At 36.5% G+C, this 26,576-nt stretch overlaps 1 protein-coding gene across 1 annotated transcript; it reads right to left on the bottom strand.

The window, feature by feature from the left end:
- Positions 1–1,929: 1,929 nt before the first annotated feature.
- Positions 1,930–22,052, bottom strand: LOC129749956 (transient-receptor-potential-like protein). Its single transcript, XM_055745107.1, has 9 exons — positions 21,896–22,052; positions 14,698–14,887; positions 14,485–14,636; positions 14,188–14,425; positions 12,826–14,119; positions 4,529–4,652; positions 4,100–4,463; positions 3,818–4,040; positions 1,930–3,606 (listed from the first exon to the last, which is right to left on the bottom strand). The coding sequence occupies exons 2-9, from the start codon at positions 14,725–14,727 to the stop codon at positions 2,129–2,131; spliced, it is 3,903 nt and encodes a 1,300-aa protein (XP_055601082.1). The 5' UTR covers positions 14,728–14,887; positions 21,896–22,052; the 3' UTR covers positions 1,930–2,128.
- Positions 22,053–26,576: the final 4,524 nt, after the last annotated feature.

The following is a 26,576-nucleotide window of genomic DNA, read 5'->3' as shown; positions in this document are numbered from 1 at the left end:
TTTACATTGGATTGTGATGAAAATTTACACATCAGTGTTTTGAGAGACGAGCAATCGATTACAGTTATCAAATTTAGGGTTTGAGGTCGGCAAAAGGGGTCGTCCATATCCACTGATTAATGTTTTTTGCGATATTGGCTTTATTTTACATTGCATTGTGATGAAAATTTGCACATGAGTGTTTTGAGAGGCGAGCAATCGATTTCAAGTTTCGAATTGCGAATCAGAAGTCGGCTGAGAAGTCGTCCATATCCAACTTTAATGTTTTTGCGATTTTAACGTTATTCTACATTGGATTGAGATGAAAATTTCCGCATAGGAGTTTTGAGGGACGCTCTTATGTTTTTAGGTTTCTAATCTTGACTCAGGGGTCGGCAAAAGGAGTTATTATCTGTTCACTGTTTTTACGATATTCTCTTGATTGAGCATAGAACTGTAATGAAAATTGGCACATGGGAGTTTAACAGAAAAGATAATTGATTTCAGGTGTCAAGTTTTGAATCGTGTCAAAAAAGGCCGTCCATGTTAGTTGCTCACTGTTTTCGCGATATTGTCGTGATCATGCATCGGATTGAGATGAAAATGTTCAGATGAGGGTTATAAACTATGAGCAATTGACTCCAGGTAGCATGTTCCGTGTCAAGGGTCGGCGAAAGCGGCGTCTATATTCACTGATCACTGTTTTCAAGTTCCTGACGTTATTTTACATATAATTTAAAAAGAAAAAATGGCACAAGGGAGTTTTGAGGAACGTAAAATTGGTTTCAATTATCGAATTTCGGGCCATGGGACAGAAAAAGAGGGTTTCATTGAAAGTTCAGTGTTTTGTGCAATAATTTTGTTGGAGGCAGTTAATTGATATCAATTTAAGTGTGAAGGTCAAGCAAAATAGTCGTGCACACAAACAAATAGTACATGTTTCTGCCATAATGTCTATATTTTGCAACCGATCGAGAAGAAAACACTCTCACATAAATTTTAATAAAAAGCCAATCAATCGTTTAATTTGAATTTGAAGTAATAATAGTAATAGTAGCGACTTTAAACACTATTGAATTTTTTCCTCAAAATTGTCGAAAGGATGTTTCGAAATCATTTTCTAAACTCATTTTGACTTACCAATGATTTAAAGCGAAACGAAGTTCGTACGGGATCAGCTAGTTTATTTATAAAAACTGTCGAAAGTTTTTCAATATGCAGCACATTTTTGAGAAGCCAGTGGATTTGTTTGTTTGTTCGCAAAATTATTTTCTGATTTCGAGTGAAGTTCAGTGAAAAAATTAAGATTCTGTATAGGATACGACTGTTTCCTGAGCATGCATAGGAAATATTGCTAAAGATCTTTATAAATTCCGAAACGAACGAAAACACTTAGCTTCACCTTCAGGGTTCAAAATTCTAAAACATGTACCCGAATACTTTAACAAAAGATCTAGGGGAACCGTTGAATGTACCTTTCAAACATAATAGTTTTTTTTTCCATTTTGTTCTGCTAGTTTCTGCACTGCTACTAAATCAAATATTCACCTAATTGATTCCACTTGTTAGCCAATGATTTGAAATATACTTATTGGCACTTTTTTTAGAGTACAGGCGCAGTCATTTAAGTTTAAAACAACATTTTAGCTAAATTTTGCCTTTTCCGCATGTAAAAACCAACAGACCTCTTGTATGTGTGTGTGTCTTTAAAGGAAAACCTGGCTTGACGCGATAAACAAACACGATGACAGCAGTTCGTGCAAAACTCGTGGAAAATTAGGTACATCAACGAATACGCTCGTAGCCGTAGATTTTTTGATTTTCGAAAATCTGATTCTAATCAAATATTTTTAGAGATCCTTATATTCTAAATCAATATCATAAGTCTTTTCTATGAACAATCAACGAAATTGAAGGTATTTTTCTCGAGAAATTAAACTGAACGTCATCTCTCAGTATTGTGTTTTATTTCTTGTTCTGCTGAAAAATGTTACTTCATAAAGTGATTGATGATACCTATCAACTGAAATACACAGCATGTTACATGTTTTTTTTCGTTTTTCTTCTTCTCTCGATAACCATAGGAGATCGCCGTTCAGACTTTCAAAATATCTACGTTAGGAAATTCACTTTTCCGACCCTAATAATCTTACAGCCATCCCGTCTTGGGTTGCCGTTTGATGGTCTTGACGTCCTGTATCTTGTTGATGGGACGCAGACAGGGTGGCGGTGAGGCTGCAGCACGCGCCGCATCCATCGAGGGGTCCGAGTTGGCACCGGAAACGACCAGCTGTTCGGTGCTGGATGTTACGTCCGAGCTGGGTCGCTCCTCGGCCGCCATCAGTTCGATGTGAACTTCGGGCGGTGGGGGAGAAGCTACCGGGGCTATTGGTTTTGGTGGTATTTTGGGTGTGGCTCCTAGTTCTTTGTGAACCGGCAGGGGTGTGGCTGGGGTTGTTGAAACAGTTGGGATAATGAGGGCAGATTCTTTAGAGGGTGGGGGAGGGAGCATTCCTTGACCGGGTTGCGGTTTGCTCGCCACCGGTCGAGATACAGAAATGTCAGCTGCCGTAGCATCTGAAGGAGCTCCTGGGGCAGGAGCTTTGCGTTTTACTATCTTTGGTGGAGAGTTGACTCCGGATACTAGTGGCGATGGATCGTCGGCGTGGACGACGGTCTCTGGAGGTGGTGATGTTGGAAGTGTTGGAGGAGGATCTTCGGATTCTGGTTTGGAATGAGCTGGAGTGGCCGGTTTGATTTCAACCGTTGGAAGTGAATCTTGGAGGCTGTCTTTAGATTCTGACTTTTTGATCAAGGGACAAGCAGTGTTGGTAATCCGGATTGAAGGTGGTGGAGATTGAATTGGTGAAGGTGGAGCTTTAGCTGGCGGTGGAGATTTAACTGTCGGTGGTGATCTGACTTCCAGGTTTATCTTTCTCTCGACTTGCGGTTCTGGTGAGGCTGATGTACTGCCCACGATCGAAGCCAATGGGGTCTTATTTTCTAGACGTGGAGCTGGAGAGCGAGCACGACTTACATTGCCGGGAGATTTGGCACCACTGTCTCCTTTGTTAGCCTTCATCATCATCGGAGAGGGTGTCTTGCTCAGAACAGCCTGCAGCTGAGCCGTTAACATGTTCAATGGAGTAACTGATCTGTTACTGCTGTTCCCAGCATGTAGAGTATTTCCTGGAGAAACATGTCCAGTTTCTTCCGCAAGTTCGGCAATCAGCTGCATCAAAGTGTTGGTAGTTTCATCAGCATAGCCGTCAATCGACGGAGATACGCTTCTAGAACGTGGCAATGGACTACGTTCTACCAAACGCCGGGCTTCATTCATGGCTTTTTGCAGATGCTGCTGCTGCCGGAAGCTATCTCGATTCTTGCAACGGCCAATTTGCGAATTGGTTTCTATTCCAACTCCGGACATAACCTGACCCCATTTAGCCGAAGTTGTTTGATTGGCTACCTTCTTTGCTACTCGACGGAACTTGGCCAGCGGGTTGGCATCTTCCACAGGTTCCTCTTCGTCCTCGTCGTAACCCTCATTCTGAACGTCAATCGGAGCCACTTGGAAGTCCTTCATCAGGCGACGCTCCCAGACCTTCATTCGCTTGGCGAGAACAGCTGTATCAAAATATCAAGATAAAAATTAATGCATAGCTCTTTCTACATTTTAAACGAACAAACCTCTAGCTAAATTACCTTTAAGACAGCATGATTTTCATTCGAAGCATAGCTAAATTGAAACAAGCGATACGTGAAACATGAAAGAATGGGCTTAAAACAAGTTTAAAGCTGAATGATGTTGGGAATCGAGAAAAAATCATCTTCAAACCTTTCTCTTTGCGATCGGCTGCCGATACATCCATGCCATTCTTCTCGAAAACTTCCAGCAGTTCGTAGCGCAGCGCCGAAATATCTCCCTTGACCTCATTGATGTCATCCTCGGTAACGGCTTCATCTTCCATCTTTCGATGCATAGCCGAAACATAACGCCACACCAGAGCACGCATAACATTCGTGTAACGCTCGGCACGTTCCTTATCTTCTTTGCGTCGCTACAATCAAACAATGGTATTAAAACTACTTCCACATATAAAATCCAAAAAAATCTTACAATAGTCGACTCCCGTTGAATGTTTCGCTTCTTCTTGGTGCCAAAAAGCCTCATCAAATGCTTCATATTGGGGAAAATATTAAACGGTGGCGGAAGTGTCGAACTTTCCTCAAAGTAGCTCATCCACAACCGTGTCCTAGCAAATTTCCACTCCGTATCCGAGTGTTCATCGATCATGGCGTACGAGTTGGACATCATAGCGATAAGTAGATTCAGCAGGACAATTACGTTGATCACGCTGTATGAGCCGAACATCAGCAAGCCCCAGAACCGAGTGTAAGACTTGATGCCTTGTAGCTCGAAACTCTCCAGCCCCACCATACCGAAACTGGCCCAAAACAGTGACTGTGACGATTCGAATAGGCTGTTGAAAAGAAAACAGAAAATCCAAGTCAGATTTAGTAAATTTTTGAATTCAGGGATACATACTTTCCGAAGCGTCTCCATTTCATGCAAGCATCGCCCTGATTGTCCCAATCCGGTAGTCCTCCCTTCAGGCTGTAACACTTGGCCTTTTCCAAATCCGCGAAGTACCACAGCAGTTGGTTCAAACCTAAAAACAAATGAGAAATGACGTCTATGAACACATCGAGGACCGGGAAGAGATCTAAGCCGGGAAAAACCTTAATTTGGCACTCTACCAAATTTAACGAAAATTGTACCTTCAAGTTACCGAAAGTGTTAGGTTTAATTTAGTCGAATATATGTTGTTTCATTATAAAATTTATAACATTTAAGTTATACTTCTAAATAAAACATTCTCGCGGCGGACGAAAAAAACAAGATATTTCGTATTTGGTTTTTCATGGCATTATTCAGTTACCTTTAGAGATGTACTAAATAGTAATAGTGGTATTCGGCCAACGGCCGAGGGTGGTCACTCATTGCGGGAAATGCGGGAAAAAGTCGGGATTTAAAATCCATCGGGAAAAAGTCGGAAATTCTTCCAAGAAACCGGGGTTTTTTAGCTCAGGTGCCCAGTGCATATTTTGCTGTGCTTTCAATGCTCCACAGTAACTGAAAAATTATGGAACTAACACTTAAATAAAAAAACAACTAGAAACTACGAGCTACTCAAAAATGATGGTAGAAATATGGTACTTTTTCGTTTGAATTTATTTGCGGTTTTCAATATGTCAAATCCCCTTTAATTTGCATCTTATTTTTAGTTGAAGTAACGGAATGTTTTATCCAAAATTCCGAACATCAACTAATGAAGCTTCTTATTGAAATTACAAGTTGCACATGTAATAATTAGAAATTGGAACTCCGGATGATTGGAACTGCAGACTGCATATGAAGTGAAGCCAGAGATTCGTCGTTTACTTCCTAGAAATTTGTTGAATCGTTGAATATTTAAATAATGAAACTAAAAAAAAAGTTTGGTAAATGAACCAACTTTCAACAAATGCGTAGCCTAGTTACGAGTTTTAAGGCTTGTTTTTAATGTTTAATGTTAGAATTTCAGATATAGAATCTTTAGTGAACTTTTTAAGGAATATTTTGTTGAGTTTGACCAGGCCAAACTAAGCGCCATCACCATGAGAAAATTGTAAAACAACAGAATTTGAATCTCATTTACAAGATTGAAAAAGCCTACTTTGATTGACGGAAATTTATATCTCGGAATCAAAATAACTAATTCTTTTTCTCAAAATTCATAAATTGTTTCTTGTAGCCTGTAGGAATGATTTGTACGATACAGAAGTTTCTAAAAAAAATGCTGATGGCGTTAAATTCGATTTGGTCAAATTCCGACCATTCGTCCTACGATATAAAATAAAAACTCAGGGAATATTTTCATATGAAGTATAAAGGAGAAATAAATTAAATTTTTGGTATCATTGTGAATTAATGCGCTGAATTTCTAATTCAAATTCACACAGTAAAATCAGAACAGTTTTTGAACTAAATTCAGGCTTTGATAATAATTAATCAATTTCTTTGAAAATCGTAGGGTTTTAGAAATTTTATAACGTACATACAATCAAGGTTACTTTAAATTAAAAGCACGCGATTGCATAAAAGATTTAAAAAAATCTTCATCGTGACTTGAATTTTCTTATTTGCGACTGTTTTGAATCATTTATACGAAACGGGCCATTATATAAATGAAAATGAATTTTACTATAATACTTACGGCATTCCCGATTAATCAAAATCCTTCCACTTTTTTTTTAAATACCTGTTTTCTTTAAGTTTCAGATGGAATATTCCTCGTTTTCCCGAATATTATCTATAAAAATTTTAAATTACCCAAACCAGTACCGTTTCCGTTAAGTTCCAAACTTTGCGGATTTTCTTATTTATGGAAGTAGGCGATGACTCGTTGGTATCGCACGTGTTTATTTTTTGCTCCGTCACAGTGAAAATTAAATTTTTTGAGGTTTAAGTAGTTTTTTATTGTGAAATTGTGATTTTTTCTTTGAATTAGTGGATAAAGCATAGTGATCAATAATTGCATATTTCATCCACCTCCAGCAGTGGACATCGTGTAATCATCCGTTGCAAAAGGAAACACACTTCCTACTTCAACAATTGGTGAGCTCGTACCATGATCCTTCTTATTCATTTATTCTGAATTGATGTTCCAATTCGGGAGTTTCTATCTGGAAATTCTCAAATTTGGAAAATTCTTAAATACCGTTAGATTGATTGAAAAGTATCTATGTAAGTTTTTAAACCACTTTTTACACTTTTACACTTAAACAAATTCAAAATACATTTTAATTTCTCTATGTGCAACATATAACAACTTCTTTCTTCAACTCAATTGTGCATAAGCATGGTTTGTGAATTTATCAGGGGTAGCAGAAAATTCTTTTTATTTGGGTGCGCCTAAAAAAAGATGCAAGCCGTCAATCTTCCGATAGTGTCATATTGTCATTCTAGGAAGAGTTATTAGCCAGAACTTATAGCTAAGAAGAGCAGAAGATGCATGAGATTATTTAAGAAAATTTTGGTACACTTAAAGTGACCAAAATTGCACAATGTCTGAGATCATGGGGATAGACCTTTATGGGCTCTGAATGCGCTATGAGTTCGTTTAGAAAAAACTTCGTCAACGGAATAACTCAATTGAGCTCTAACTAACCAATGTATGCCGAAAGAACAACATAGTTTTTTCAATAGTTTTAAGTAATGAGATAAAAAAAATCAATTTTTTATTTTTCATATTTTCAGATTTATCATTTGACCGTAATGCAGCGCAGCGCTAAGATGATTACTTTACTAGAACTGGTGAATATAAATTTATAGCCGAAATCTTGCGTTTATATACTCATAATCTAGAGTAAAATTGATTTTAAGTAATCTGAGAAATTTAAGAAAATCTGAGAAATTGCAAATTGACAAAAAGTTTTAAAAATAGCGGCCTTTGGAAATTTGACAAAAAATCTGTATTTCGTTCCTTGAGAAACTAAAGGTGCCAAAATGTGTCAAATTACGTCAAATTTTCCAATCCAGTTTTCTCATTTTTCTACTGTGACTAAAACAATTTTGACGGTTCATTGATTGAAAAGTGCAGTTTTTACACCACTTTTTTATATTTTTGCTGTCATGATCTTAAAAAAAAAATCGATAAAAACATATTCTTTTGCGCACCGTAAGCTTCTAACTTCAGCTTTCTTGGACACTTAGTAATTTTTTTTTGAGCATTTCCTAGCTGATCTACAATTTTTTTAAGAAGTATGTTTTTTCGTATTTTTTCATAGATTTTGAATAACAATTGATGTGATGTGGCTGTATGTTGTGTAAGAAACATATTTGAGTTACATAACAAAGTTTCTAAAACTGTAAATTCTATAAAAATCAGTAGGGGAACAACAGAGATATAGCGGAGTCAAGAGTGTCAAATTCACACTTTAGGATCTCTAACGGGTAAAAATCTCGAACAGACATGTCTTATAAATTTTGATCTGAGAAAGCAAAGTCTGCTGATTATCTAACAGTCGGCATGATCACTTCTTTTAGTGGTTTTATAAGCTGAAGCTTAATTCAAAAAGAACATTAAGGAGAATGTATGTTTATTTCAAAAGATTTGTAACTTCTTTTCTATCCATATTAATATTTTAAAAAATTATGAATCGCCATCGATATGAGACAAGGCGTACAATTTGCGTTCAAAAATTTCATCGACAGACAATTAAACTGTGGAGTATAAATATTTGTTGTAAATGTGACCAGCATAACTTATTATCTCAAAAACAAAACTCAAAAATCTCAATCAATCAAAAATATGAAAATTAGAAAAAAAAGTTTTTTCATAACTGTCATTTTGATATGTTCTAAAAATTAAGAGTTTTAATAAAATAATCTGCTAAACTTTGATATTCAACAAGACAGTAGTAACCTGAAGCTTTTAAGTTGTATTTCGACAGTGAATTAGTTATTTACGCAACAAGTTGAAGATTTTATCAACACGAGTCCATATTTTTGGAACGAGGCTTGCCGAGTTGGCTAATTGTATGCGTCGAGTGCTTAAAAAGCTCCGGTTTTACAACGAGTTGCAAAAACAACTTTTTGCAATACCACGAAATACCCTTCGAAATCAAGTTTTTTCAACTCCGAATAAAAATGTTTGTTTTTCGTTACGAAGCACTTTTCGCCACTGTTTTAAAAACTGTACCGAAAAGTACATAGTACTTTATGACATTGTTTTTGTTTTCGTAGAAAAAAGGTCCTTTAAAAACAAAACTTCGCAACGAAGAACAAACAGGAGTTGCAAATTAAAAAAAATCGATTGCGTGCATCAAAAACAAGTTTTAAATGATTTAATGAAACTTGGAGACAATGCTGTTTAGAATTCTTATCCACAACTTGCGTCTCTTTAGGGAAAAAGTAATGAAAATTTTATAGTAATGAAAGTTTATAATTATAGAGGTTTTTTTTCCGCGTAAAAAACCGCATTAATTCGAAAATCCGCGTAAAAAAAACCACGTTAATTCGAAAATCCGCGTAAAAAAACCCCGAAATTCGAAAATCCACGTAAAAAATCCATTTTAAATAAAAAATTCGCGCAAAAAAGCACGATACTTAAAAAACGCGTAAGAACCATGTTTTTTTTACAAATTTGCGTACAATGATAGTTTATTTTTAAGATAAAAAACAAAATCAATTAGATTAATAGAATAGTAGAATATAGTGAGGCTTATTTGACAGTGTGGAATTCAGATCGTCTCATGTCTCATGTCTCAGGTCTCATGTTCCATGTCTCAGGTCTCATGTCTCATGTCTCAGGTTTCATGTCTCAGGTCTCATGTCTCATGTCTCAGGTCTCATGTCTCATGTCTCTGGTCTCAGGTCTCAGGTCTCATGTTTCAGATCTCATGTCTCATGTCTCATGTCTCATGTCTCAGGTCTCATATCTCAGGTCTCAGGTCATATGTCTCATGTCTCAGGTCTCATGTCTCATGTCTCATGTCTCATGTCTTATGTCTCAGGTCTCATGTCTAATGTCTTAGGTCTCATGTCTCATGTCTCATGTCTCATGTCTCATGTCTCAGGTCTCATGTCTCAGGTCTCATGTCTCAGGTCTCAAGTCTCGGGTTTCATGTCTCAGGTCTCGTGTCTCAGTTCTCGAGTCTCATATTTCAGGTCTCAAATCTCAGGTCTCGTGTTTCAGGTCTCAGGTCTTAGGTCTCAAGTCTCAGGTCTCAGGTCTCAGATCTCATGTATCACGTTCTTAGTCTCAGAGCTAAGATTTTTCCAACTACAAAAAGATTCTAAGTGTTTTCCTTTGAAAAATTCTTAGAATATTTTCTCTCAAAAACCGCGTTAATTCGAAAATCCGCGTAAAAAAAACAGCGTTAATTCAGAAATCCGCGTAAAAAAATACCGTGTAAAAAAAACCGCGTAAAAAAAACCTCAGTGTAAATAGTTTTGATTCTATGAGACAACATTTTACTGCCATCTGTTGAACATTGTCACTCAGTATCATACCTGAATGTAAAGGGTTTTCTGTCGAAAAAGACTCAGACCATAGAGGGACGCAGAATTTGGGACCAAATTTTTCTAGGTGACATGCGAATTATTTGCATATTTCGTAACATGCATCAATCGGATTTATTTCTTGAAATTTCAATTCTTTTTTCCACAGATGAAAATACTCTTAGATATTTTGTTATCTTATTTTAATCGCCGCTGGGATATATTCTTATTTTAATTTTTGGCATTTCGGCGAGTTGTGAAAATTCAAGGTAGAATATTTAAAAAGAACATGAAAGTATTATAGGTGGAAAGATCAAAGCTAGAGCGCTTTGGGTAGAAAAAATTGAATAGTTGGTGAAAATGTGAGCAGGGCTTTTGTTTTGTTACCAACTATTCAATTTCTTCTACCCAAAGCGCTCTAGCATTGATCTTTCCACCTATAATACTTTCATGTTCTTTCTAAATATGCTACCTTGAATTTTCACAACTCGCCGAAATGCCAAAAATTAAAATAAGAATATATCCCAGCGGCGATTAAAATAAGATAACAGAATCACTTGGTAAAGAAGGGGGGAAATGGGATAACAAAAATTACAACACAATTCATCACGATGCATTTGGCAAAAAAGTAAGGCATCGGATGGATAATATGCGAAACAAAAAGTAGCAACCATCCAGCGCTGTCTAGTTTCGCCATGTTCCAGTCATGGTGTATGGGAACGGCATTGTGATCCATTGCTACGCCTTCTAGGATGACGGATCCTCGCTGACGCTTATGGACCAAGATCTTGCGGATGAACTAAACCTGGCTGAAAAATCTCATCCTTTGAGCCTCAACTGGACGTATTGAGGATAATATCCAGATTATCAGCTTCTAAGGGAGAGCGCTTCAGGCCGAAAAAGCCTATCTACGAGGGAAGATCCCCCTGGAGCCGTATTATACAATTCAGCCTCGTCTACTGATTGGTGTGCAACATGCAAACACGACACTCGTGAGGAAGAGTCGAGAAGGCAAGCCTGGTCAGCCGTTCGCCGTCAAGACTGCTTAAGGGTGGGCGATCTACGGTGAAGCGCCATCGAGAGAGTCGCTAAACATGGTACACTACACGCATCACATTACCAATTGCGACCTAACCACAGAAGAAGGAGCTGAAGAGGAACCTGAATGCGCTGTGCAATTTCCGAATAATAGCAGCCTGTCCGCGGCCTTCTGTGATCGATGGCTTATCGACATTGGCTCTTTCATCTAGGCACGCCCTTATTAACCTTTTGAAGAAATGGAAGTGGCTATAGGGTGTGGGTCCCCTGTTTTGTCTTTCTACCCTTGGGGTGTACTTATTGTTAAGAAGCTTTTTAACCTCAAACTTGCGCAGCGGCAGCAATTGGGGGCAGCATTGATGCAGACGTTGCAGGGTGTTAGAGAAAAAAACATAAATTGGTTTCGGTGTCCACCACTTGGTGTTAATACACCGGCAGCCTCCCGTATGGGGGAGCTGGAAACAATTTGTGCAGTCTGTCAAGCGCACCTTAGCAGAGTTACAGCTATCATATCGCCTTAAGGAGGAGGAACTTAGAAGTGCCTCGGTCGGAATCGAAGGCATCATCAACAAAGTCGTAACTGCGATCAAGCGAAACCACTGGTTTGTGGGCTGTATCCACGGGATCAAGCTATGGGCCGAACTCGACGTCAACGCTATCGTTATTCGTTATCATTGGAACGGTAAACCGAGATGGACAGGTGTGTACTGTGACAATTACTCATCATTTCCAACTGTTGAAAATGATTTTTAAGGAAAAATAAAAAATCATGAAATGAAGGGTTAAGGTTGTAGTGCTAGACGTAGGAACTAAAAAGTAGTTGGCTGACTCAAAGACGGAGTCAGTACACTAATAATATTGCAAATTAAGCGGGAAAGCTAGAAGCAAAATACAAGGCCGAATTGTTCAGATAGTTTTTTTTAAGTAGAATTGTATCGCAAAACGTTTTTGCTAGTCAACATTACAACTTTCTGCATTGGTACGGCAGTGAGCAGAGATGAAATCCACTACATCCCAGCTAAGGTAGGCCAACTAACAGCAAGTAGATTTGTACCTATTTTAATTTAACATTATTTGAACTTAGGCTAACCTGAAAATACGGTGGTGCGCGAATTAGTTGAGCGGCAAAGATGACAAATATTAAGAGAAATTATTGAAACTCGTTCTAAATCTACATATTGAAAGTTCAGGTGAAAAGCGGAGGCACACAATTGAAAAGCTCAAACAAAAGTTACTAATCTAAAGGCCATTAAACGTAAGATATAAAAACAATAATTTCTAGAATTAGTTTTGTTTAATTTGATTACTAAACATTTTTTATAAAGTGATTTGAATTTTGGACGTATAAGGAGTTTCTCATTTGCGCGTCCAATTTGGTTTTTTGCACTGCGCTGGAGTATCGTGCAAAACAAAGGTCGTAAAATACCGGTTCAGCGTGATGGTTTTTGTGACATTATGCATTTTCAATAAAATGCTTCGGAAAACTTTAAAATTTTCAATGAATTTCGTTATTACTGGTGATTTTAGTTATCTCAACAGGGTAGACGGTTTCGTAAGTTTAAAGCGATAGTTTTTAGGCTGAACAAATTTTCATTCTTACATTCTCTAACACAGTGGCAGCGGCAGCCAGAAAGTCAGTCCACGCAATTATTTCATATAGGGTTTAAACTTATTTTTGAAATCCAATCGTTAGTTATCAACTAGTAGAACTGAGAGATCTTTTAGTAAAGCTTATGGAGAAATTATGGCCAAGTACTTACCGCAAGCAAACGCAAACAGCACCAGCGAGTAGATGAAGAAGAACTTGACGATATCGATGACCATGCGGCCGAGCGAGATCTGCAATGGTCCCAGATGAGGATTGATCGAGAACAAGTGGACCAACTTCAGCGCCGAAAAGATGTTAGCCGCCGCAAACAAACCTTCAGCAATCAGCTGCGGATCGAAATCATCCCAATGTTCGCGAGCGATGTAAGCTGTGCTCGGATCCTTGCTTATCTCTGAAGTTTGTTGAATGTAAGCGATAAGCCGGAGTAGCACGACGAAAACGTATAGGGTGTTCCGGGAGAAGTCTATGAAGTTCCACATGTTGCGGAGGTAGCTCCTTAGGCCTTCACCGAAAATTTCCTGTGTTTCCTCCCAGATGAAGCCGATCACGTAGATTACCACGAGGCACTCGAGATAGGTTGGCCCATTGCCTCGCTGACGGGCCAACTCTTCCTGCAACGCTCTTTTCATACTGTCCGTTCCGAAGAGTAACACCACCTGGACTTCCGCTCGTTGAGATACCAGAATCAGGAGAAACAGGAAGAACAGATAAGACGAAGCGTGGATCAAGAATTTCATGAATGGTTTTCGCATGAATTTTGAGGTTTCACAGTTCGGTGCCATCATGTAGAGCATACAGTAAAACGGAAATAGGACTGCCACTTTTGTAATGATCGCAATTTTTTCCATGGCGGACTTTCGTCGGAAACCGGGGACACCTTCGTACCACATGGCCGCTAAGAGTTGTTGAATGTTGGGGTGGGCGACGAACTTCTTCTGCTTGTAGTCGATGGCCAGTTCCAAGCGGGTCAGTTTCATGTGATCTCCATCCATGTAGGGTGGAGATTCGGGATCGTAGTTCAGGATGATGGCCAGTTCTTGGGAGCTTCTTGATTGATCTAATAGATCGACCGCAAATGTTTGACACTGACGCCTTAGTTCTAGATATTCAGATTTGCACTCCTGTTCGGCAAAGGCCAAGTTACGCAACTCCCAGGACAGTTGGAAAGCTGTTAGCAGAGGATCTTGGGAACTGAGAGCGATCAACGAGGGGCTGGCCAAGGCTCGATATTCGTTGACGCGAGCCAATGAGTGCCTGAGGGAATCTTCGGACGATCTTCGGATGCACTCCTCACAACCACATTTCACGTCGTGAGGCATGGGCAGGGTGGCACCACGATCGAGGAGGATTTTCAGGATTTCGTAGTTGTTTTTGTGAGCCGCCAGCATCAGAGGTGTCACGTCGGGGGTAAACATGGCCGTGTTGAGGTCAACCTTTTGCCAGCTCTGTGTGTGGGAAAATATATTTTGACTGATTATTTGGATGGTCTGATCGTAAAAGAGGTTTAACTCACATAAAGATCACCATCCTTGTGGATCAGCTCCTCGTGTTCCAGCAGCAGTTCAACAGCTTCAACAAACTCGGCATTGATGGCCAATAGGAGGGCATCTTTCGTTTCGACCTGCATAATGATCAGCAATTCGACCATTTCTAGATTTTCACCATCGATCGCCAACGTGAGAGCTCCACGACCAAGCGAATCGACACAATTCACGTTGATGTGACGCTTTCGGTGGGCACGTTGTAGGATTCTGAAACGAAATTTTTGGTAAAGCTAACCTGAAGTCCCAAATGACTAAGCGTGGCATACCTTTTAACAGTTCCAAGATCGCCACGTTCCACAGCCAGGAGGTACTTTTTCTCCTCCATAGTCAGCGGAACTGGCAGGGTAATGCTGCTGAGGGTCATGTTCAGGATCGAGTTCGAGGGCACCGGGGATGGGGACTCAATCTGGAGTCCGAACTGAAAAATCAGAAAAACATTAATCAAACATGTAAGAAACTATTCAACAGAACGATCTTACCCCTCCGGGATCTTTCTTTTCATTGGCCATTGTAACAGTTGTTCCAACAGTTGATCCTCAGCAAAGGTTTTCCTTCAGTCTCAAAGTTAACCACTCCGAAAACGTGTCGTCGTGTTTCCGCACTGGACGCCAGTAACGTGAGCTGTCTTCGGGTCACGTTGTCCGGGCCAAGTCCCTGCGGATTCGAGCGCTAGAATAAAAAAAAAACCCAACCAAAACGGCATGTGATTCAAACAGCAATTATGCCGGTATGGGAAATCTGTTTTTCTTCATTCATGAGGTGCGCTCCTATAGGTGGAAATTAATCTCACCGTTCACCGGATGAATGTCTCGAATATTTCTTCGATTCGATACGGTCATTATAAACAATTATAGAAACGGAATAAGTCCAGAATGGTTCCATGAAATTATTACATTTGTAGGGTTTGTTGGTTAGTGTTGTGTCTTCGTGGCTAATTATATGAATGAGGGCCATAAGAAGTCGTATGCGAAAGTGAATACTAAACGTGCCGTCTGATACAGATCCAATTAGCGCTAGCCGGATGCATACAGAGGGCACACGGTGCAACCAGGACCGGCTTACGGTTCCCCTCCAGTGAGGCTTCGCCGGGTTTTCTACATTTTATTAGGTCAAATATTACCAAGGTGAGCGTTGCTATTGCTGGAAATCGAACAGATCGATAACCCAAATTTGTATTCAATTTACAATTGTCTCAGAGAAATTGTAAACCTTTTGGTAGAAAATATTTGATCAAATTAGAACTATTTGATGTAAAGCCGTGCATAAATTAGTTGACGAGTAAAACCAACCCTGTCCAAATAACCTGGTAGTAGTAGGCGCTGAGTTTTTTGATAAACATGTTTGTTTTCAACTGACCGGAAAAGTGCTGTAAAAGTTTCATTCGTTATTAATTATATTAACCACTGTTTTATTTTAATTATTCTGGATTTTATCAGCTTAAAATGAAAAAAAAAATTGGAACAGTTGAAGCAGACCAAGACGAGTGTGCATATCAGGTATATGCTTCAAAATGCCTTCCAGGAGGTTTGCATCTCGAGTAATAAATTTATTTGTTTTGTTAAGTTTATTTGTTTTGAAAGCTTTCCTTAAATTTTGATTTTAATTTCCTGCATCTAACAAAATTAAAAGAAGCTGAAAACGCTCGTTGTGCATTTCGCAAAACTGACTTTTCCATTTATTCTTAAAATTACTGAAGATTTTTTTTTTTCATATATTTTTTTTTCCTCGGACAGGGAAAGCTCGCTGGAGTAAAGCTCCTTACAAGCCTACAGGCACAAAACTCTATCAAAACAGTGAAACAATTCGTTTAAAATGTTGTTTTCACAGAACATAAGAGCATTCCAGTGAGCGAAAAAGGGTGTCACCCTTTGAATGCTTGGAGTTATTTGTTCATCAATTCAAAATTTTGTAAAAATATATTGAATATATTTGCACTTGTCTTTAGCGTAGGTTTGGTAGCATTCTGGTGGAGACGGGTGGTGGGCAAGGTTGCCAAAATCACATAAAAATCTATAATTTCACAGAACTTTGAGCAAATTTTCATCACAAAATCTGTGCCACAGAACGCAGAGTTTTCAAAATATTCACAGATTTCACGGAATTTAAAAGTTTTGGACGTTTTTTTTTTCAAAACTCCAGTTTTATGACAATAAAATTTTGGATAATTATCTTTGAACTGAAAGAATATGACAAAATTGGTAATGTTAATTGATTTGTCTTAAGTGAAATTAAAAGAGACGCAATTTGTCATGCCTTTTGAATGAAATTTATGTAAAAGACATCACAGAAACCGTCACAGAATTTTCGGGTAAAATCACAGAAAGTCAGATTTGTTTTTCCCCAAAACACAGATTTTTTTCGCAACCTTGGTGGTGGGGTATTTTGACGATCGGTGGGTACGGCTGGTTGAGGTGGTTTTGGGCGGTGGTGTCTAGGCGGAGGTGCGTGAGTAAAAGATAACATTTTTTTTAGCAATGTGGTGCAGGGATACTTTTAGAGAAATTTGGATGTTTTTTTTTTGCAAATTGATATCAGTTGAGATTTGAAGCGGAAGGGCGATGAACACTGTTTTAGGATGTCTGGTAGATCAATGTAGAGTTTACTTGCAAAGTAGCTAGGTTTCTTCTTCCCAGATTCCGATTTTTTTTTTTTTGAAAAAACGAACACAAACACATACAGGATCTCAATGAAACATGAAGTTTCCTCGAAGAGATTCCTTTTTTCTTAACTCTAAGCGTACATCTTTCGAGGATATGATGGCTAGCACCTTACAAATGCTAAAACCACCAACCCACTGAAAGTGTACTATGTATGCCGTGACCGGGATTCGATCTCATACCCCCTGGCTTAGAAGACTTTAAGGCTATCCTCTACGCCACGGGCGGCGGCAATTCCACTCTGAATAGGCAGAGATGATTCGCATTTCTGGACAAGCGGTGTGACGTCATTCTTTCGGAGCGCATGTTGTGTTGAGTATCACTGCTTGTCAGAAGTTTGTGGGTGAATACGAGGGTTTTGAACTCCTGAGCATCTCGTATGGGCAGGACTGAATCGACCATAGCATATAACAGTTCTGACGGGTATAGATTCGGCAATCTAAATACAGCTTCAGGGCTCTATTTTGCATAGCCGGCAGCTCTCTTAGACGACTTTTGCCGGTTTTCCCCAAAGTGATACAAGGTATTGCAACCTCGAGTGAAACAATCCAAAGTTACGTTTTTCAGGCAATGGGTGGGAATAATCGCAGAAAATTTCCAAACAGTCGCACAGACTGGAGCCAATGTTCTTTTGAGGCGCTTTATGTGAGCTGTCCAGCTTAAAGTATCGTCCAAACGTAATCCTAAATATATGAACTCGCGTACACGTTCAATTATCGTACCTTTCAATGGCAGCCACGTCCGGAATTGAATAGCATGTACGAGATTTTCGATAAGTTCAACGAGAGAAGATTACAGTTGAAGTATTCCTGGAGGGCTTCCAAATCATTTCCAATCCATTCCACTATCAGAAGGGGATGGTATTGCTATACGAGATCAAGGCATCGTCGGCGAAAAGCCGAAGCCTTGCAGGTTCATCATAAGGAGATCGTTGATAAAGACCAAGAACATCAGTGGGCGCAGGGTGCTTTCCTGTGGTACTTCTGTCGTTATAGGCCTTTTGGCGCACAATACTCCTTTTAACCCTCCAAAGCTGTTCGGGTCAATATGACCCGAAGCGCACATTTCAAACATCTTTATCATCACTTCAAAATACTGATGAACTGGTAATTTTGACTGACTAAGTATGTTCTATGAAAATAATGATCGAATTAACGGCAATAAATAAAAATTTGAGTTTTGAAAATCGGTTAAGTGGAAAAGAAATACAGCTGAGCAAAGCCAAAACTGGATGTCGTTTTTTAAAGTAAGATTTTTTTTCTACCGGAAGATCTGTGATGGCGATCAAAACTTTCATTGGACCCCAACATATCTATACATCGTCGGATAGATGAATTCTTGACGATTTCAAACATCAATAAAACACTTGAATACAGAAAAGCTGTCAGAAGTTATGAGTATTTTAAAAATAAAATTGATTTTTCGGACTTTTTACTTTCTGAACCAGTTTCTGATAACCTGGTAATACATTTCGACTTTATTTTGAAATGTTGAGTTATAAGAATAAATTACCTACACAATGAATATAATATCATCAAAATCGGTTTACATTCCCAGCCAGGAGAACGAAATCAAGCTACAACTCAAATTTCTCCGAAACGGATATTTAGCGAACGGCTTCGGAAGGTTAAGGACACAAATTGATGACGAGCTGTTAAAAAGATTTCGATTAACCGGAGGGGCTGTCCTCGTATCGCATACCGTTCCAGTTTCTGTAGTAGCAACGAATGATCAATCGTATCGAACGCTTTTCTCAGACCCAAGAACAGGGCACCAACATATTTACGATTGCCCAAATCATCGTACACATCCTCCAATAGTTCAGAATTTGCGCTTAAGGTGCTGCATTTTATTCGGAAGCCATACTGGCGTGGGCTTATGAGGTCATACCTTGTTGTGAAAAGTACACAGTAAACGAAAATTACGGAGTTCGGTAATTTTTTTACCGAAATCCTAACATGTGTAAATCGTTAAACTATTCGGTAATTTTTTCGGTAAAAAATAAACGAACATCGGTAAATCGATTCTTCATTTACCGATGTTCGTTTATTTTTTACCGAAAAAATTACCGAACAGTTTAACGATTTACACATGTTAGGATTTCGGTAAAAAAATTACCGAACTCGGTAATTTTCGTTTACTGTGTAGTTTGTCGATGGCTTTATTCAAGATGGAGAGCGTTGAGATTGGTCCGTAGTTTAACACATTTGATCTATCGCCAGATTAGGCGTAACGCGGCTAATTTTAGTGCATCGGGTTAGACACCGGTTTCGATAATTTCATTAAAGATGTCTGTCGGGTATTCGAAAACGCCATGTGGTGGGCTTTCACTTAGGCCATGATGATATCACTGATCACAGTGATACTATCAGGACCAGGAGATTTATTGGAGTCAAGATTACTGATTTCTAACAACACTTCAGCAACAAATGCCTGTCTCAAGGATAAGGAATGAAAATTTTGTCGTATTGTATTGAAACGCTGATTATCCCTATTGGTGATGGTGTTTGAAGCCAGTTGATTCCCTACGTTGCAGAAGTGATCGTTGATACTATTCGAAACCTGAACTGGATCAGTTTGAAATACCACTCCAAACTTCAACGTGATTTTTCTATGGTCTTCGGACTTACGACTCAGAGCTTCATTGACAAATTACCAAGATTGCTTTGAAGTTGCCGTTTGCCGAAGGTAATACGACCGTTTGCATTGATTATTGAATTTTGACAGTCTGTTTGAGACGTTTTTCAAGAGGGTCTCTGCGTGCGCATCCGCAGGGTTACGTTTACAGTACTTCCAGATCTTGTCTTTGGTTGACATCAGTTTCAAGACATCGAAAGTCATCCACGGACAGTTCCTCTTCACCTTTGCATTCACTGTTATTGCATTGTAGCGAGACTTAGAATTTCGTTGTATCTGTCAGCTATGAAGACGACTTTTTCATTTGCAGAAAAGTTTGGTGGAATGTTTAGTAGGGCAATTATTTGTAATTGAAGTAACTCATTTTTTTTTATCAAGTTAAACATTATATGTTCCCAGAGTTGTTATCAAAATTTAAAAAACAACACACAATCAGGCAGAAAATGTTGTACTGAAAATTTGTAGATTAATAAAGTGTTTTCATGCTCGCTTTTTGTGATAATGGAGCTCATTTTGAGTGGCAGCCGTCTTGTACAAGAAATCACCGTACTTAATTATTTTTGAATCATTTTTTAAATTAAAAAAATGAACAACATAGGCCTGTTATTACAAAAATCTAACATAAGTTCAAGGCAAAGAATTGGGAATGTGGGAATGGGATCAACTCACCAACCATCCCTTTTTCTTGCTCAAAATTTAACTTATAAAAAAACAAATTTATGCTCTATATCTTATCTTCGATTAATAAGACAGAAGTGATTTAAATGAAAGAACTTATGGCAGTGAACCTTTGGCTCAGTTAACTAAATTTTTGCTATAGGTAATGATATTTCTCAGCCTTAAGCTTTAAAGTATGTATTAAAATATACCATACATACTTGTCAAATTACAACTTATTTTTTATTTTAAAAACGCTTGTAGTCAAAAAAGTTCTTTTTATGATCCAAACGATCCACAGATTTTTTTTGCAGATTTTTTAAATGAGATTATGATACCTGACCAATTGTTTGGAGAATGTCACTTTTTTGGTTTTTCTTGAATACAACATTCTTCTCAAGAGATCCAAGACTGAAAGTGAAGTAGGCGTTGTCGGAATCGAATGCATTTTTTCCGCGTGTGTCAAAATCGTAGTCGGAAAAATGTAATTTGTTCATGTCATGTTATTCAGTAACTACCTAGTGGTATAATTACCCAGGGCAGTTTCCACTAATAGAGAAGCTGGAACCTGTTAGGCCCTCGAATGCCGATGCAGCTCTTCCTGAAATGTTCTAGTGCGAGTGAGCAAGTCTAGTGGGGCGTAGTGTTGTTCGCCGGGTAGTTCTCAGCGATTCCAGACTGCAGACGTCTCTACAAAGTTTTTTTTTTGACAAATATTGGCAGAATGAAGTGAACCGAAATTAACAAGAGGATTGCATGGAGCTTTGTTTGAACTCATGAACTTTTGGCTGTATAAGATATTGTTTGTACAAAATTACCAGAATTCACAATTGATTAATTATCTGTATGATTTTCCACTTCTTCCTGATAGATCCCATTTTATCTGTTTGGAGTTCCTGTTTGAAACAAAAAAATGGACGATGGTAACATAATTTTTCACACAGACGAGTATGGACTACAAAGGCAGTTAAGGCCCAGAAAGCAAATGTTATCCTGAGCAGCTGGATATGCACTTGAAAGTTACACTAGAGTCGGTGAGTTACCAATTTTTTTTGTTTGATTTTTTTAAGTTAAACATTTCACGTTAGACTTAGTTTCAACATCAATAAAATGTCACTGTTGCTAGCACTTAACAAATGTTAAAACCACGAGCCAATAAAATGAATACTATGTATTTTGTGACCAAGGTTGGTCATCGGCTTAGAAAGCTCTCCACTACGCCACGGTCGGTGATTTTAAGCAATGCAACCAGCCAAAGGAGTTTTAGGTCCAGTAGACCTTTTTTTTACTTTGTACTCATTCTTCAGCCGATTTCACTTAATTACTACTAGGTTTCGGTTCAATCAAAAATCCACACTTTAATTAAGGTTGAATATTCAGTGGTTCACTTTTATTTAATTCCAATATTCTGTACCATGTTTTTTGATAATGAGTTTTTCTTCTTTCAAAAGTTCTCAAAAGCACCGTTTTCACTAAATTTTAGGTTTGTTTATAGGAACGGCAATAACTATTAAATAGCTAGGATGATTTATGGAAGGACTCACTTCACTCACTAATCACCAAATGGTAATTTTGATTATTTTGAATTGTCCTTCAATTGCCAATTGTGATTATCTCAATGTCCCGTAGCCTCAACATTTCTTTATAACACCTTTGAGAATCGTTTTATGAGATCAAAAAGACCACCACCTCATGAAGATCCATACCCTCTTAAATGAAACCATACCTTTCGGAAATCACCACTAAGAGATAACCAATAACCGAATAGGCGCACCACTAGGCCAGAATCGCTGTGGCACTAGAATCCCACGCGCGCTCGGAGCCCGGAGAAAGTCGCGAAAAACCGTTCACTGTGACCAACCGTGGCCATCAAAAATGGTAACCTAAGTCGCACTCCGTTTTATAGACTACCGAAGACTGGCCCGGGCCAGAACGCGCTAATCCAATAAACAACCTGGAGGCACCTGGAGGACTCAGCCGATGAAACCTATGGCAGGTTGTTTCTTTTTACCGGCATTCCATAGGACTATTTTTCCCCGTCCGACGGAGGATTTCATCGATCCCGAAGAGGCTGATGGTAGGTCACAGTGGAATGCCGCTTCATTATAACGTTGTTTCGAATCAAAAACTCTTTCAATCTTATATCTATAACATTTATATGAGGATGATTTAACCTTCGTTTTCAATTTCAATATTTAAAATGAACTTTTTTACGTTAGAGACGGAAGAAACAAAAATTTTCAATTTAAGTGCTTACAGAGATAGTCAATAATAATCGTCCTACTGTACTAGGAGAGCTACTCAACGACCATAGGTCAGTATTTTGTCCAAAACGAACTAGGAGTTCTCATGTACCCACAATTATCTAGTGCACGGTACAAGGCTAGAATCTATTCCAGTGCACGTTGCAATTTTACCGTTTTAGAGCGTGCGAAAAATCCGTTGTTGTGGTTTTGCGAGAGCACATGTTTCGGGATTTTAGAATTTCCTTCGCCGTTCTTGTAATTGTTACATTGGCCAGGACTCAACGAAGCTATCAGACGCCACCTCGCCAATTGGCTATTTTAAGCTCTGCACTGCACGTAGTCCAGCTGAGTCGCGTAACTGTACTCAACAGAGACAGAGAGATGTGCTGTAATGGACCCTGTTATTCCACAGTTCAGTCGCATGAAAGTACGTTGAAGTGTATAACACTTTCATAACACTGGAGAATTTTCAACATGTTACATCTGGAAATTGGAGATGTGTGATATGTTCTGCTGCTGATGTACGAGCTGGTCGTAACAGTTAAATGAACTGATTTAGAATATTACTTCCACATTCCCAACATTTTGTTTTTTGACATTTTTGTGATATTTTTCAATTTTCATATTTTTGTCATTTTTTGTCACTTATGCCATTTTTAACATTTTTGTCATTTTTGTCACTTTTAACATTTTTGTCATTTTTGTCATTTTTGTCATTTTTGTAATTTTTGTAATTTTTGTAATTTTTGTCATTTTTGTCAATTTTGTCAATTTTGTCAATTTTGTCATTTTTGTCATTTTTGTCATTTTTGTCATTTTTGTCATTTTTGTCATTTTTGTCATTTTTGTCATTTTTGTCATTTATGTCATTTTTGTCTTTTTTGTCTTTTTTGTCATTTTTGTCATTTTGGTCATTTTTGTCATTTTTGTCATTTTTGTCATTTTTGTTATTTTTGTCATGTTTGTCATTTTTGTCATTTTTGTCATTTTTGTCATTTTTGTCTTTTTTTTCATTTTTTTCATTTTTGTCATTTTTGTCATTTTTGTCATTTTTGTCATTTTTGTCATTTTTGTCATTTTTGTCATTTTTGTCATTTTTGTCATTTTTGTCATTTTTGTCATTTTTGTCATTTTTGTCATTTTTGTCATTTTTGTCATTTTTGTCATTTTTGTCATTTTTGTCATTTTTGTCATTTTTGTCATTTTTGTCATTTTTGTCATTTTTGTCATTTTTGTCATTTTTGTCATTTTTGTCATTTTTGTCATTTTTGTCATTTTTGTCATTTTTGTCTTTTTTGTCTTTTTTGTCATTTTTGTCATTTTTGTCATTTTTGTCATTTTTGTCATTTTTGTCATTTTTGTCATTTTTGTCATTTTTGTCATTTTTGTCATTTTTGTCATTTTTGTCATTTTTGTCATTTTTGTCATTTTTGTCATTTTTGTCATTTTTGTCATTTTTATCATTTTTGTCATTTTCCTCATTTTTCTCATTTTTGTCATTTTTGTCATTTTTGGCATTTTGGGCATTTTTGTCATTTCTGTCATTTTTTGTCATTTTTGTCATTTTTGTCATTTTTGTCATTTTTGTCATTTTTGTCATTTTTGTGAATTTTGTCATTTTTGTCATTTTTGTCATTTTTGTCAATTTTTTCATTTTTGTCATTTTTGTTATTATTGTCATTTTTGTCATTGTTGCCATTTTTGTCATTTTTGTCATTTTTGTCATTTTTGTCATTTTTGTCATTTTTGTCATTTTTGTCATTTTTGTCATTTTTGTCATTTTTGTCATTTTTGTCATTTTTGTCATTTTTGTCATTTTTGTCATTTTTGTCATTTTTGTCATTTTTGTCATTTTTGTCATTTTTGTCATTTTTGTCATTTTTGTCATTTTTGTCATTTTTGTCATTTTTGTCATTTTTGTCATTTTTGTCATTTTTGTCATTTTTGTCATTTTTGTCATTTTTGTCATTTTTGTCATTTTTGTCATTTTTGTCATTTTTGTCATTTTTGTCATTTTTGTCATTTTTGTCATTTTTGTCATTTTTGTCATTTTTGTCATTTTTGTCATTTTTGTCATTTTTGTCATTTTTGTCATTTTTGTCATTTTTGTCATTTTTGTCATTTTTGTCATTTTTGTCATTTTTGTCATTTTTGTCATTTTTGTCATTTTTGTCATTTTTGTCATTTTTGTCATTTTTGTCATTTTTGTCATTTTTGTCATTTTTGTCATTTTTGTCATTTTTGTCATTTTTGTCATTTTTGTCATTTTTGTCATTTTTGTCATTTTTGTCATTTTTGTCATTTTTGTCATTTTTGTAATTTTTTGTCATTTTTGTCATTTTTGTCATTTTTGTCATTTTTGTCATTTTTGTCATTTTTGTCGTTTTTGTCATTTTTGTCATTTTTGTCATTTTTGTCATTTTTGTCATTTTTGTCATTTTTGTCATTTTTGTCATTTTTGTCATTTTTGTAATTTTTGTCATTTTTGTCATTTTTGTCATTTTTGTCATTTTTGTCATTTTTGTCATTTTTGTCATTTTTGTCATTTTTGTCATTTTTGTCATTTTTGTCATTTTTGTCATTTTTGTCATTTTTGTCATTTTTGTCATTTTTGTCATTTTTGTCATTTTTGTCATTTTTGTCATTTTTGTCATTTTTGTCATTTTTGTCATTTTTGTCATTTTTGTCATTTTTGTCATTTTTGTCATTTTTGTCATTTTTGTCATTTTTGTCATTTTTGTCATTTTTGTCATTTTTGTCATTTTTGTCATTTTTGTCATTTTTGTCATTTTTGTCATTTTTGTCATTTTTGTCATTTTTGTCATTTTTGTCATTTTTGTCATTTTTGTCATTTTTGTCATTTTTGTCATTTTTGTCATTTTTGTCATTTTTGTCATTTTTGTCATTTTTGTCATTTTTGTCATTTTTGTCATTTTTGTCATTTTTGTCATTTTTGTCATTTTTGTCATTTTTGTCATTTTTGTCATTTTTGTCATTTTTGTCATTTTTGTCATTTTTGTCATTTTTGTCATTTTTGTCATTTTTGTCATTTTTGTCATTTTTGTCATTTTTGTCATTTTTGTCATTTTTGTCATTTTTGTCATTTTTGTCATTTTTGTCATTTTTGTCATTTTTGTCATTTTTGTCATTTTTGTCATTTTTGTCATTTTTGTCATTTTTGTCATTTTTGTCATTTTTGTCATTTTTGTCATTTTTGTCATTTTTGTCATTTTTGTCATTTTTGTCATTTTTGTCATTTTTGTCATTTTTGTCATTTTTGTCATTTTTGTCATTTTTGTCGTTTTTGTCATTTTTGTCATTTTTGTCATTTTTGTCATTTTTTGTCATTGTTGCCATTTTTGTCATTTTTGTCATTTTTGTCATTTTTGTCATTTTTGTCATTTTTGTCATTTTTGTCATTTTTGTCATTTTTGTCATTTTTGTCATTTTTGTCATTTTTGTCATTTTTGTCATTTTTGTCATTTTTGTCATTTTTGTCATTTTTGTCATTTTTGTCATTTTTGTCATTTTTGTCATTTTTGTCATTTTTGTCATTTTTGTCATTTTTGTCATTTTTGTCATTTTTGTCATTTTTGTCATTTTTGTCATTTTTGTCATTTTTGTCATTTTTGTCATTTCTGTCATTTTTGTCATTTTCCTCATTTTTCTCATTTTTGTCATTTTTGTCATTTTTGGCATTTTTGGCATTTTGGGCATTTTTGTCATTTCTGTCATTTTTTGTCATTTTTGTCATTTTTGTCATTTTTGTCATTTTTGTCATTTTTGTGAATTTTGTCATTTTTGTCATTTTTGTCATTTTTGTCATTTTTGTCATGTTTGTCATTTTTGTCATTTTTGTCATTTTTGTCAATTTTTTCATTTTTGTTATTATTGGCATTTTTGTCATTGTTGCCATTTTTGTCATTTTTGCCATTTTTGTCATTTTTGTCGTTTTTGTCATTTTTGTCATTTTTGTCATTTTTGTCATTTTTGTCATTTTTGTCATTTTTGTCATTTTTGTCATTTTTGTCATTTTTGTCATTTTTGTCATTTTTGTCATTTTTGTCATTTTTGTCATTTTTGTCATTTTTGTCATTTTTGTCATTTTTGTCATTTTTGTCATTTTTGTCATTTTTGTCATTTTTGTCATTTTTGTCGTTT

This window comes from Uranotaenia lowii, chromosome 2 (assembly GCF_029784155.1).
Source record: "Uranotaenia lowii strain MFRU-FL chromosome 2, ASM2978415v1, whole genome shotgun sequence".
Taxonomy (NCBI): domain Eukaryota; kingdom Metazoa; phylum Arthropoda; class Insecta; order Diptera; family Culicidae; genus Uranotaenia; species Uranotaenia lowii.
Note: the sequence above shows the minus strand (reverse complement) of the source record. Positions and strands in the feature narration are given on the sequence as shown.